At 49.7% G+C, this 11234-nt stretch overlaps 1 protein-coding gene and 1 long non-coding RNA gene across 5 annotated transcripts in view; one reads left to right on the plus strand and one right to left on the minus strand.

The window, feature by feature from the left end:
* The window catches only part of LOC143392263 (uncharacterized), a 33844-nt gene extending 29989 nt beyond the window's left edge, over nucleotides 1-3855 (minus strand). Inside the window, exons 1-2 of the long non-coding RNA XR_013090339.2 lie at nucleotides 3732-3855; nucleotides 3360-3475 (exon numbers count right to left, since the gene is read on the minus strand). This is a non-coding gene — a long non-coding RNA (uncharacterized LOC143392263). The remainder of the gene's footprint in view (nucleotides 1-3359; nucleotides 3476-3731) is intronic.
* The window catches only part of LOC143392259 (kynurenine--oxoglutarate transaminase 1), a 31384-nt gene extending 24899 nt beyond the window's left edge, over nucleotides 1-6485 (plus strand). For 3 of the 4 annotated variants that reach the window (XM_076845321.2, XM_076845323.2, XM_076845320.2), the window contains 11 exons: nucleotides 1604-1751; nucleotides 2690-2839; nucleotides 2915-3001; nucleotides 3227-3355; nucleotides 3757-3877; nucleotides 4382-4458; nucleotides 4584-4673; nucleotides 4793-4979; nucleotides 5062-5141; nucleotides 5866-5952; nucleotides 6042-6485. In XM_076845321.2, coding sequence (XP_076701436.2) covers nucleotides 1604-1751; nucleotides 2690-2839; nucleotides 2915-3001; nucleotides 3227-3355; nucleotides 3757-3877; nucleotides 4382-4458; nucleotides 4584-4673; nucleotides 4793-4979; nucleotides 5062-5141; nucleotides 5866-5952; nucleotides 6042-6107 — 1222 coding nt within the window. In that variant the 3' untranslated portion in view covers nucleotides 6108-6485. The remainder of the gene's footprint in view (nucleotides 1-1603; nucleotides 1752-2689; nucleotides 2840-2914; nucleotides 3002-3226; nucleotides 3356-3756; nucleotides 3878-4381; nucleotides 4459-4583; nucleotides 4674-4792; nucleotides 4980-5061; nucleotides 5142-5865; nucleotides 5953-6041) is intronic. The other variant, XM_076845324.2, reaches the window with a different exon arrangement.
* Nucleotides 6486-11234: the final 4749 nt, after the last annotated feature.

Below are 11234 nucleotides of genomic sequence, written 5' to 3' on the forward strand. Positions count from 1 at the left end.
ATGAAGGCTCCATGTTCCTATTGCTACCAGTGATATAATGAATGCAGTAAAAAGATGTGTAAGGATTACGGGGGCCACACCAGCAGTCCCTGCAACGGGGGAGGCTGAGGCAGGAGAATCTCAAGTTCAAGACCAACCATGGCAATTTAGCAAGGACTTTCCCAAAACCCTTGAGTTGTAGCTCAGTGGTAAAGTACCCCTGGGTTCAGTCCTCAATATAAAAAAAAAAAAAAAATTGACCCCATCTCTTAAAACACATGCCACAACCACCATTGAATAACACTTGTGCTGTTGATGCTCAAAGAAAAACAATTTTTTTTTTCACAAAAATTGGAACCAAGCAAGGTGAGAGGTGTACACCTGTAATCCCAGTGGCTCTGGAGGCTGAGGCAGGAGGATTGGAAGTTCAAAGCCAGCCTTATCCATTAAATAGGCCTTAAGCAGCTCAGTGAGGCCCAGAGCCCTGCCTTGCTGGCTGCCATCTAGGCTGGTCCTGCAGAGGCCTGATCCTCGGGCTGCCCCCTCAGCCTCTTGTGAGTGGTCTGGGCAGTCACAAGGGCTCTCTTGCCAATAAGGTAACATCCAGCTCTGTGAGATGCCAGAAGAGACAAGAGGGCAGCCTGTCCCCCCAGCGGAGCCTTTGAGCCTCACATCCCCTGTCCCAACCACCATGGAACATCCTCCTTCCAATTTTGGGTCTACCATTTGCTGCTATGTGACTCTGAGCCTGTCACTCCCCACTCTGAGCCCTAGCTACTCTGGGCCTCCAGAGGCATTGTGGAACTTGGTGGAAGATGACAGATTTTAGATATAAATGATATCTAAATTTGCATAAATAGGCTGGCAGGACCTTATTCTGTCCAGAGTGGGGTAAAGATTACTTAGAGATATACATACAGATATATATATACATACATACATACATATTATAGACAGATAGAAAGATAGATACATACATACATACATAGATATAGGCTGGTCGTGCCTGTGGTACCTGGAAGACCTTGTCAGCTCTGTCCCCAGAGTGGCCCAGAGGGTGTGCCTCAGAGGTCCTCCTGAAGGTCATGTGGTCAGGGCATTCACACTATACTGTGGACCCATCCAATAATGAGTTCAGCAATCGCTTGGCGGGTCTCCACAGGTGTTCTTGATATTTTTATTTATTTATTTATCTCATCCCACCCCCAGTGTTAGAGATGGAACCCAGGGCCTGGTGCGTGCTAGGCAGAAGTACCACTGAGCCCCATCTCCTGCCCACTCAATAGCTGTTTTCAAACAGGGTAGGACGGGGAAGGACAGAAAATGGTGTGGTTGTGGTCCTCCGCACTCTGCAGTGTTTGGGATGGGAACAACATTTCTTCCCCTGGCTCATGGTCAGGGAATCTTGAAATCCTCCTTGCTCACCTGTGTGTCGTCACAGTGTCTGGTCCATCTCTCGTCGACTTGTGGGACCAATTGTGACCCCAGGCAGATCTACAGGTTGGGGGCAGATGCCAGTTGTCCAGGTTTCACCATCGGGCCTAGGCATGCTCACTCTGGCCTGGAAACAGAAGTCCAGCAGGGTAGAGGGGTGATCTGGGACCAACTCTCTGTTTGTCCCCAGGGTGGAGTTTGTCGAACTGTCCAAAGAGTATGAAACTGTGAACTTGGGCCAGGGCTTCCCCAACTTCCCACCCCCAGACTTTGCTGTGGAAGCTTTTCAGCAGGCCGTCAGCGGGGACTTCATGCTCAACCAATACACCATGGCCTTTGTGAGTTTACTGGTCTCTCTTGGGGGGCCTGGGGAGCCAGAAGGAATGACCAGTCGGTGGAGAGATCATGGGGCAGGGCGGAGAGCAGGGAATTCAATCTGGCCATGGTTCAGGGTTTACTGACCTCTTCTGTCCCAGGTCCTGTGCCTCATGGCCTAGTGGGGAAGGCAGACTAGAAGTCAGTCATAACCAAGGGGGTGGGCAGGCACCGTGGAGGAGGTGGCACATGGGAGCAGCTCCCATGAGCCCCAGCCCCACCCAGCCTTGTGTGTTTTCTGTGTCCACAAGCACATGGATCCAATCTTTCCCCAAAGTTAGGTGCTTCAAAAGCAGCAAAATAAAGGCCTATTTCTGCTTCACCCGTATGTGACTTTAGCCAAGTCATTTTCTCTTTCTGGGTATCTATTTTTCTATGTATCAAATATCTGTCATTTGGTTGTTGTTATTGTCGTACTAAGAATGCAACCCAGAAGCACTTTATCTCTGAGCCGCATCCCCAGTCCCTTTCTATTTTTTATTTTGAAACAAGGTCTTGCTAAATTGCTCAGGCTGACCTCAAACTTGTGATCCTCTGTCCTCAGCCTCCTGAATCACTGGGATTATAGGGGTGCACCAACATTCCTAGTCTTGCAAGGCTGCTGGGAGGATCCGATGAGCACAGATGTGCTTTTTAACTCCCTGAACCACATGGGAGGTGTAGAGTCTCCACGGCCTTGGGCCCTGCCACACTGTGCTGGCCAAGGAAGGCCCTCTGTCAGCCTTCCCACCACATGCCAGTCCCAGGCAGGGACCCAGATCAGAAGAGGCTCATTGGCAGAGGCTGATGGAGAAAGTGAGAGAGCTCATCCCCAGGAGTTGGCTTTGCCCTGAGGCCTACACTAGAAGGTGCTAGAATTGCCTAGGGTTGAGTCTGGAGGGCTGACCCTGCTGTCCTGCAGGGTTACCCACCCCTGACAAAGATCCTGGCGAGTTTCTTTGGGAAGCTGCTGGGACAGGAGTTGGACCCACTTGAGAACGTGCTGGTGACCGTGGGTGCCTACGGGGCCCTGTTCACAGCCTTCCAGGCCCTGGTGGACGAAGGAGACGAGGTGAATGATATGACTCGGGCTGGGTGGGTGATGGGTCAGAGCAGTGCTGACCCCAGTGATCGATCCTTTTCCCAGGTCATCATCATCGAACCTTTTTTTGACTGTTATGAGCCCATGACATTGATGGCTGGGGGTCGCCCTGTGTTTGTGTCCCTGAAGCCGGTAAGGATGCCATGTGGGGTGTGGGCCCAGGGACCCACGGACTGGGTGGGACTGGGCCCAGGGAGATGGGACAGAAAGGACACAAGTGAAGGAGACCAGGTCCTGTGGGCTGGGAGGTGTAGTGGCCTCCAGAGCCCCAGGGAGGAGGTTGAGGGGGCAGATGCCCAAGGAGGGGACTTAAATGTCAGGGGGTAACTATAGCCACCTTCCCACCTCCTCTTGCAGAGCCCCACCCAGGATGGGGAGCTGGATTCCAGCAGCAACTGGCGGCTGGACCCCACAGAACTGGCCAGCAAGTTCACGTCCCGGACCAAAGCCCTGGTCCTCAACACACCCAACAACCCCCTGGGAAAGGTACCTGGGACAGCTCTGTTCAGGGACCTCCACCTGCATTCAAGTCCCGGCTCTTCCTGACGAGCTTCCTCGGGGCCTCAGTTTCTTCATCTGTGGAGTGGGAGGGTTGCCCGCCAATACCTGAGGATGGAGGTGCCGGAGTCCCAGGGAAAGAAAGGGGCAAGAATCTCAGGGAGGTGAAGGGTGGGTTGGTGGGGACAGGGACTTGCCTCTCAGCATTTCCTCAACTGTAAATAGGAACCTGAGGGACCATCTCACAGGGTCAGTGCTGCAGAGGTTCGATGGGATGGTGCAGGAAAGCCCCCAGCAGCCAGCATGGCCACAAGCCCTCTGTCTGAGCAGGACTTTGCATTTGGGCATGGTACCGGCTGCAGACCTGTGCCACCCCTGGGTCCCTGCAGGTGTTCTCCAAGGCGGAGCTGGAGCTGGTGGCCAGGCTGTGCCAGCAGCATGATGTGCTCTGCATCTCGGATGAGGTGTACCAGTGGCTGGTCTATGATGGGCTCCAGCACATCAGCATTGGTGAGCCGGGCTGGGGGTGGGGCTCGAGGCCAAGCTGGGAGCACAGGCCTGTCACTTAAACCAGGGACCAAGAAGGGGCTGTGGGGCTGTGTAGGTCATTTGATCTTGGGCAGTGACTTCACCACCCTAGAAGGAAGGTCACAGTATCATCTACCTCTGAGGTTGTCTTGAGCATAAGATTAAATAAGTCCTTGGTAGGCCCTTGGCCTGGGTCCCACCTGCAATCCCATCTACTCCAGAGACTGAGGCAGGAGGGTCCTGAGTTCAAGGCTAGCCTTGGCAACTCTGTCAGACTTGACTCCAAAGTAAATAAAAAATAAAAAGGATCGGCATGTAGCTCAGTGGCAGAGGGCTTATGGAGAATGTACGGGGGGTCTGGGCTCAACCCCCAGTCCTGCCCCTCCCTCCCTGAGTCCTGGGGGTAGAAAGCCTGTGCTTCCCCAGAGCCAGGCCACCTGCTCCTGCCCTTGCCCATCCCAGCAGCCTGTCTTTAACTTTGGACAGCCAGCCTCCCTGGAATGTGGGCCCGGACCCTGACCATCGGCAGTGCTGGGAAAACATTCAGTGCCACAGGCTGGAAGGTGAGTCCCTGTGGGCACGGGGCAACCTCCCGCCCAGTCCTCAGCAGGAGAGCCAGGCCTGGGAACTGAGAGAGCCTGTGGCCAGGGCCCGGGAAGCTTCATTCCCTACCTGTGTCCCCATCCAGGTGGGCTGGGTCCTAGGCCCAGATCATATCATGAGGCACCTGCGGACTGTGCACCAGAACTCCATCTTCCACTGTCCCACGCAAGGCCAGGTGAGGAGGAGCAGGGCACCCTTTGTGGGCAGGGGGTGTTCACAAGGACAAATGAAAATGGGCGGGCCGGCTCCAGTGCCCAGGCACAGCTGACCTGCCTGTCCATCTGCCCTGCCCAGGTTGCAGTAGCCAAGAGCTTTGAGCGGGAGCAGCTCCACATGGGCCAACCCAGCAGCTACTTTGTGCAGTTGCCAAAGGCCATGCAGCGAAACCGTGACCACATGACACACAGCCTGCAGTCTGTGGGCCTGAAGCCCGTCTTGTCCCAGGGAAGCTACTTCCTCATCGCAGACATCTCAGACTTTAGTGAGTGGGACTGGCCAGAGTCTGCTGGAAGGGTCTGGGGAATGGTGGCTTCCCAGGGCTCAGCCTGGCCTCTGTCCCCCAGAAAGCAAGATGCCTGACTTGCCTGGTGCCGCAGAGGAGCCATATGACAGACGCTTTGTCAAGTGGATGATCAAAAACAAGGTGGGCTGGGCCCTGACAAGGTCACTAGGTATGAATGCACATGGAGTGCACTGCTCAAGTATGCCCAGCTAAGGGACACCCGTCTGCCCCTGCCATGGGCTGGGTGCAGGGTTGCACCCATTTCAAGAAAGAGGGAATTGGCCAGGCATGGTGGCACACACCTGAAATCCCAGGGATTTGGAAGACTGAAGCAGGAGGAGCACTAATTCAAGGCCAACCTCCGCATCCTAACAAAGCCCTAAGTAACTTAGCAAGACCCTGTCTCAAGGTAAAAAATAAAAAGGGCTGGTTCAGTGGTGAAGCACCTCTGGGTTCAGTTCCTAGTAGAAAAAAAGAAAAAAAGGGAACATAATTCTAATGTGCTCCAAAATGGCATGCTGGCTGGCAGGAATGCCCACCCCTCTCTGGGTCTCAGTGGTCCATCTGTGCAGTAGGGAGGTGGCCCAGGCCTCCGAGTCCCACCCAGCTGGGAATGCGTCCTCAGCCTTCTTCCTTCTCTGGCTCTGCTGGCTGCTGCATGGTCTAGCCTCTTGGTGCACCCTCCCTCACTGCCCACGCGGGGACCTGGCATGATGCCCGGGGTCCCAGGTCTGAGCTGACTCGGCCTCCAAGGCGATGCGCTGGGCTGACTGTCCTGCGGCCCCTCCTGGAAAACTCCTTGTCTCCTAAGCCGAGGCTGCCAGACCACAGGGCTGAGTGGACACATGGGCTTCCTCCTCCCCAGGGCCTGGTGGCCATCCCGGTCTCCATCTTCTACAGCGTGCCACATCAGAAGGACTTTGACCACTACATCCGCTTCTGTTTTGTGAAGGTAAGGGTGGGCTGGGGTGTGTCTAGTGCCTGCGCTTCTGCCGGCTGCGAGGCGCGGGCAGGAGGGAGGACCAGTGTGTGTCAATGCAGGATGAAGCCACACTCCAAGCCATGGACAAGAAGCTGCAGAAATGGAAGGCTGAGCTCGGGCCCTGAGGCTGTCCCTCGCCCTGCACCACACTGTCCCATAGCTCTCTGTCCCTGTTCCAGCTGTCTCCACTTCATGGAGGATGGTACTGCTCTATGATGCAGAGTGTTCCCAAGGAAGAGCCCCTCCTTGGTCTTGGGGCCTCAGCAGTCCCCTCCCACAGCCTGTGTCCTGGCTCAGAGGCCAGAGAGGCCTGACCTGGGCCTCTCCTTCTCCCTCCCTAGCTGGTTTTCAGCTGGGGCTGAACAGGGCAGAGTTTGAGGCCTGGAGTCCCAGCAGGGTCCCCAGCCCTGAACTCACCGTGCCTCATCTCAGCCTGTCTCCAGGAAGTCAGCTCCAGGCTTGAGTCTTTTTGCCCATAATAAAGTTTGAAGTTTGCAAACCTCGCTTCTGTCTGCTTCAGACCCTGGTATCAACCCCCGAGCTAGGCTTCGTCAGAACAGGAAGAATCTCAGAAAACTCCAGCTCACCCTTTTCCTTTATACAAAGTTTCTGTGGAGTAAAACGAAGGCCCAGAGGAGTGGGGCATTGGGACTTGTCTGAAGTCACAGGGCTCATTCCTGAGAAATCCAGGCCCCTGGGCTGCCCTCCACACCCCTCACCTTCTGATGGTGCTGGCTGGCTGGGCTGGGGGCTGTGTGGGTACGTAGTGCACAGGGGCTTCTGACAGGAACGACATGGACCTGAGTCCATCTGGACAGTGGTCCTGGGGCAGGCTGCGTTGACAGAGGGAGCCCATGAGTTTTGGCTAAGGCCAGTGATGTGCTCAGTCACACCCAGGTAATACACCTGTGAAACGAGAAATTTACAGCAAACTTAGTTTAAAGGTCTTATTAGCTATTATGATTTATGAAGTGTCCCCCAAAAGCTCATATGAGACAATGCAAGAACATTCAGAGGTAAAATGATTGGGTTGTGACAGCCTTAACCCAATCAGTGAATGAATCCCCTGATAGAATAACTGAGTGGTAATTGAGGATTAGGGGTGTGGCTGGAGGAGGTCGGTGTTGGGGGCCATGGCCTTGGGGTATACATGTGTATCTGCTGAGTGGAGTTTCTCTCTGCTTCCTGGAGCTACGCTCCCAACTGCTTTCCTCAGCCACTCTTCCACCATGATGTTCTGCCTCATCTTGAGCCTGGAGGAATGGAGCCACCTGTTTATGGACTGAGACCTCTGAAGGCAGGAGCCCCAAATGAACTTTTCCACCCCCAAAGTCATTCTTGTCAGGTCTTTTAGTCAAGCAGCAAAAAAGCTGACTAAAACGTTGGCACTTATTAGTGATTCTGGAATCAGTAATATCTAGTTTTATAAAATAAGATGAGTGCTCAGATCAGCTGAGCAGAAGGGATTGGCTTAATAGGCAATAAAGGACTGAAGAAAGCAGAAATAAGAACTGGTCACTTCAATGTTCGTTTCCTTAAAGGGCTACAATGGAGGGGACTCATTTACCACACTGGCTCAGGTACACTGAGCTCCTTCTCACTGGTTGATGTGAACTTCTGAGTTCCGGAAAAGTGATTCATTTTCAAAGTTTGATTTTATCACATGCCACAAAGCATGAGTGACTCCATTCTGGTTTGGTCTGGTCTGTTGGGGCCCCTGCAGGAGCTTAGTCCAAAACAATGCCCTGTAAATTGTTTATCAACGCCACATAGAAACCCTGAAACCATGAGGTTTAGGCAACTTCTGGTTGGGTGAACACCTCCTTGTTCTAGAGAGTGGGTGGGTGGCTAGAGAGGGCACAGGAGCTATCTGTGCCCCCTCCCCTGATACCTTGCCTCATGTACTTCTAACATCTAGCTCTTCCTCAGCTGTGTCCTTTACAGCTGTAATAGCAAACAGAGCTTTCCTGTGTTCCATGAGTCATTCTAAGAAATTATAGAACCTGAGGGAGGATTGTGGGAAATATTTAAGTTTGTAGCCAGCCAGGCAGAAGTGCAGGCAAACTGCAGACCCCACTGTTGACCAGCATCTGAAGCAGAGCCAGTCCTATGGACCCGAGCCCTTAACCTGTGGCTTCTACACTAACTTTGATAGTTGTCAGGATTGAATTTGCTGGGCACAGTGGCACATACCTGTAATTCCAGTGACTCAGGAGGCTGAGGCAGGAGAAACAAAAGTTCAAAGCCAGTCTCAGCAACTTAGTGAGGCCCTAAGCAAATTAGAAAGACTCTGTCTCAAAATAAAAAATAAAAAGTGGACACAGCTCAGTGGTAAATTTCCCTGGGTTCATCCTAGTGCCAAAAAGAAAAAGAAAAAAAATTGAATAGTAGGATACTAATTTAGTGTCAGAATTGTTATTTATTTAGGGGCTGGGGTTGTGGCTCAGCAGTAGAGCGCTCGCCTAGCACGTGCGAGGCACTGGGTTCGATCCTCAGCACCACATAAAAATAAATAAATAAATAAAAGGTATTGTGTCCAACTACAAATAAAAAAATTAAAAAAGAATTGTTATTTATTTATATTTTCTTATGGTATTAGGAATGTAACCCAGGTCTCACACATGCTAGGCATAGTGCTATACCACAGAGTCACATCCCCAGCCTAGAACTGTCATTTGGACCTATTTGGTGCCAGAACAACATAAGTCACTGCCCTCCTTTTCCTTCTAAGTCACAGTGTGGTACTATCACTGGTCCAGAGGACTACTATGAAATGAAATGCCAGCGCCAGGGCTCAGCAGTGGAGCCCCTAACCACAGCATACCAAGTAGCCTGAAATTGGCAAAGCCCTTGATGGTGGTAAATGCATGGATTTCTTGATTAGAACCACTCTACCAAAGACCCCATGTCTCGTAAATCAACCAAGAATGTGCCCATAACCATTTTAGAGGTTCCAAACCTTAGGCTGAGTCACTCAGCTCGAGTATAGATCTCGTCTTAGTTGTGTAAGCATGACTATGCACCTTCATTCAGGGGTATGGAGAGAAAAGGTGCAATAAACATGTCCCTGTAATATCAACATACACTGAGTAAGAAGTAACTTTATAATCATTATGATTAGTATGCAAGAATGTTTTTTTATGGTGTCTGAAATGTTCAAGAATCTGGCATATGGACTTAAAATTTTTCTTTTATTTACTGATACATAAAAACAAATTTGTACATGTAAATGGGCTACATGTTATGTTTCAATTCATGTGTACTGGAATTGAACTTTAAATAATGCCAGCTGATACTAAATTTATTTTTTATTATTTATTTGTTTGTTTGTCTATTTTTGCAGTGCTAGGAATCAAACCCAGGGTCTATCCCTAGCCTCAGAGTCTTGTTAAATTGCTGAGGCTAGACTTGAACTTGTGATCCTCTTGCCTCAGCCTCCTGAGTTACTGGAATTACAAGCATATACCACTACATGTGGCTTATCTTCTTTTTTAATATTTATTTTTTAGTTGTAGTTAGACACAATACCTTGATTTTATTTATTTATATGTGGTGCTGAGGATTGAACCCAGGGCCTTACACGGACCAGACAAGTGCTCTACCGCTGAGCCTCATAACTCCCTGGCTTATCTTTAATATTTGCTTTTAAATGTATTATTCATTGCTGGCAAAGTGGTCCAATCACTTTGAAGAGAGTTTAGCAGTTTCTTACAAAGCTGTACATAAGCTGAACACAGTCTTACCATTGGACCCAACAACTGGATGAATTGAAAACTCACATTTATACAAAACCCCACATATGAATATCTATAGCAGTTTGGTTTATAATTGCCAATAAATGGAAGCAGAGCTGGAGGTGTACATTAGTGTTAGAGCATTGCTCTAGCACACACAGCCCTGAGACTCATTTCCAGCAGTGCGTGTGCATGCTGGACATGGAGGTGCAAGCCTGTAATCCCAGAGACTCAGGAGGCTGAAGCAGAAGGATGGCAAGTTTGAAGCCAACCTCCACAATTTATCAAGACCTTGTCTCAAAACAAAAAATAAAAAGGGCTAGGGATGTAGTTAAGTTGTTAAGCCCCACTGGGTTCAATCTTCAGCACCAAAAAATAGAGGAGGAGAAGGAGTTTGGGGGAGGGAGAGAAGGAAGCAAATTGAAAAGTTGAATAGATAAACTGTGGCACTTCCATCCAATAAAATAGCATCTATCAATAAAAAGTAATGAGTAAGTCACACAAAGAATGGAGGAAACTTAAATTCATATCCTTTAATGAAAGAAGCCAATCTGAAAAGGCTACATACTGTATGATTTCAACTATATGAAATTCTGGAAGGTAAAACTATAGAGACAATTCCTACTGTAATAATGATACATGCCTATGCTTCAGTCAAAACCCATAGAATGGGGCTGGAGTCATAGCTCAGTGGTTCTTATCTAGCATTGTGAGGCACTGGGTTTGATCCTCAGTATCATATACAAATAAATAAATAAGCGTATTGTCTTCATCTACATCTAAACAACAAAAACAGAATATACTCAGAGAGAACTCTTGTGTAGACTACAGAACCTTGGTTGATAACAATGTATCATTTTTGTTTACCAAGTATAACAATGTAGCACGCCACTGCAAGATGTTAACAATTTTTAAAAAATACAGGTTTAGAAGAGGTCTGTGTCAAACTCCTCAATTTTCAAATTAAAACTGCTTTAGGGCTGGGGCTGTAGCTCAGTGGTAAAGTACCTGCCTCGCATGTGTGAGGCACTGGGTACGATTCTCAGCACCACATAAAAATACTGTATTTTTTTACAACTAAAAAAACAAACAAACAAACAAAAAAAAAAACCTGCTTTGGCCAGGTGGTGGCGCTTGCCTGTAATCTCAGCAGCTCAGGAGCCAGAGGCAGGAGGATGCAAATTCGAAGCCAGGACTCAGCAATTTAGTGAGGTCCTAAGCAACTTAATGAGACCCTGCCTCAAATTTAAAAAATACAAAGAACCGGAGATTTAACTCAATGGTAATTTCCCTGGGTACAAAAGAGAGAGGTTGCGGGAGAGAGGGAGAGAGAGAAAGTACATGAAAGTAAGAGCTGGAGTTGTGGCAGAGCGCTTGCCTGGCACGTGGGAGGCGCTGGGTTCAATCCTCAGCGCCACATAAAATTCATAAACACATACATAGATAAATGTATTTAAAAAAAACTGGATTAAATTATTTCTAACGTGATTTCCAGCTCTGGGCCTGAGAGTCCCCTTG

Source organism: Callospermophilus lateralis, chromosome 2, assembly GCF_048772815.1.
Source record: "Callospermophilus lateralis isolate mCalLat2 chromosome 2, mCalLat2.hap1, whole genome shotgun sequence".
In the NCBI taxonomy this organism is placed as follows: domain Eukaryota; kingdom Metazoa; phylum Chordata; class Mammalia; order Rodentia; family Sciuridae; genus Callospermophilus; species Callospermophilus lateralis.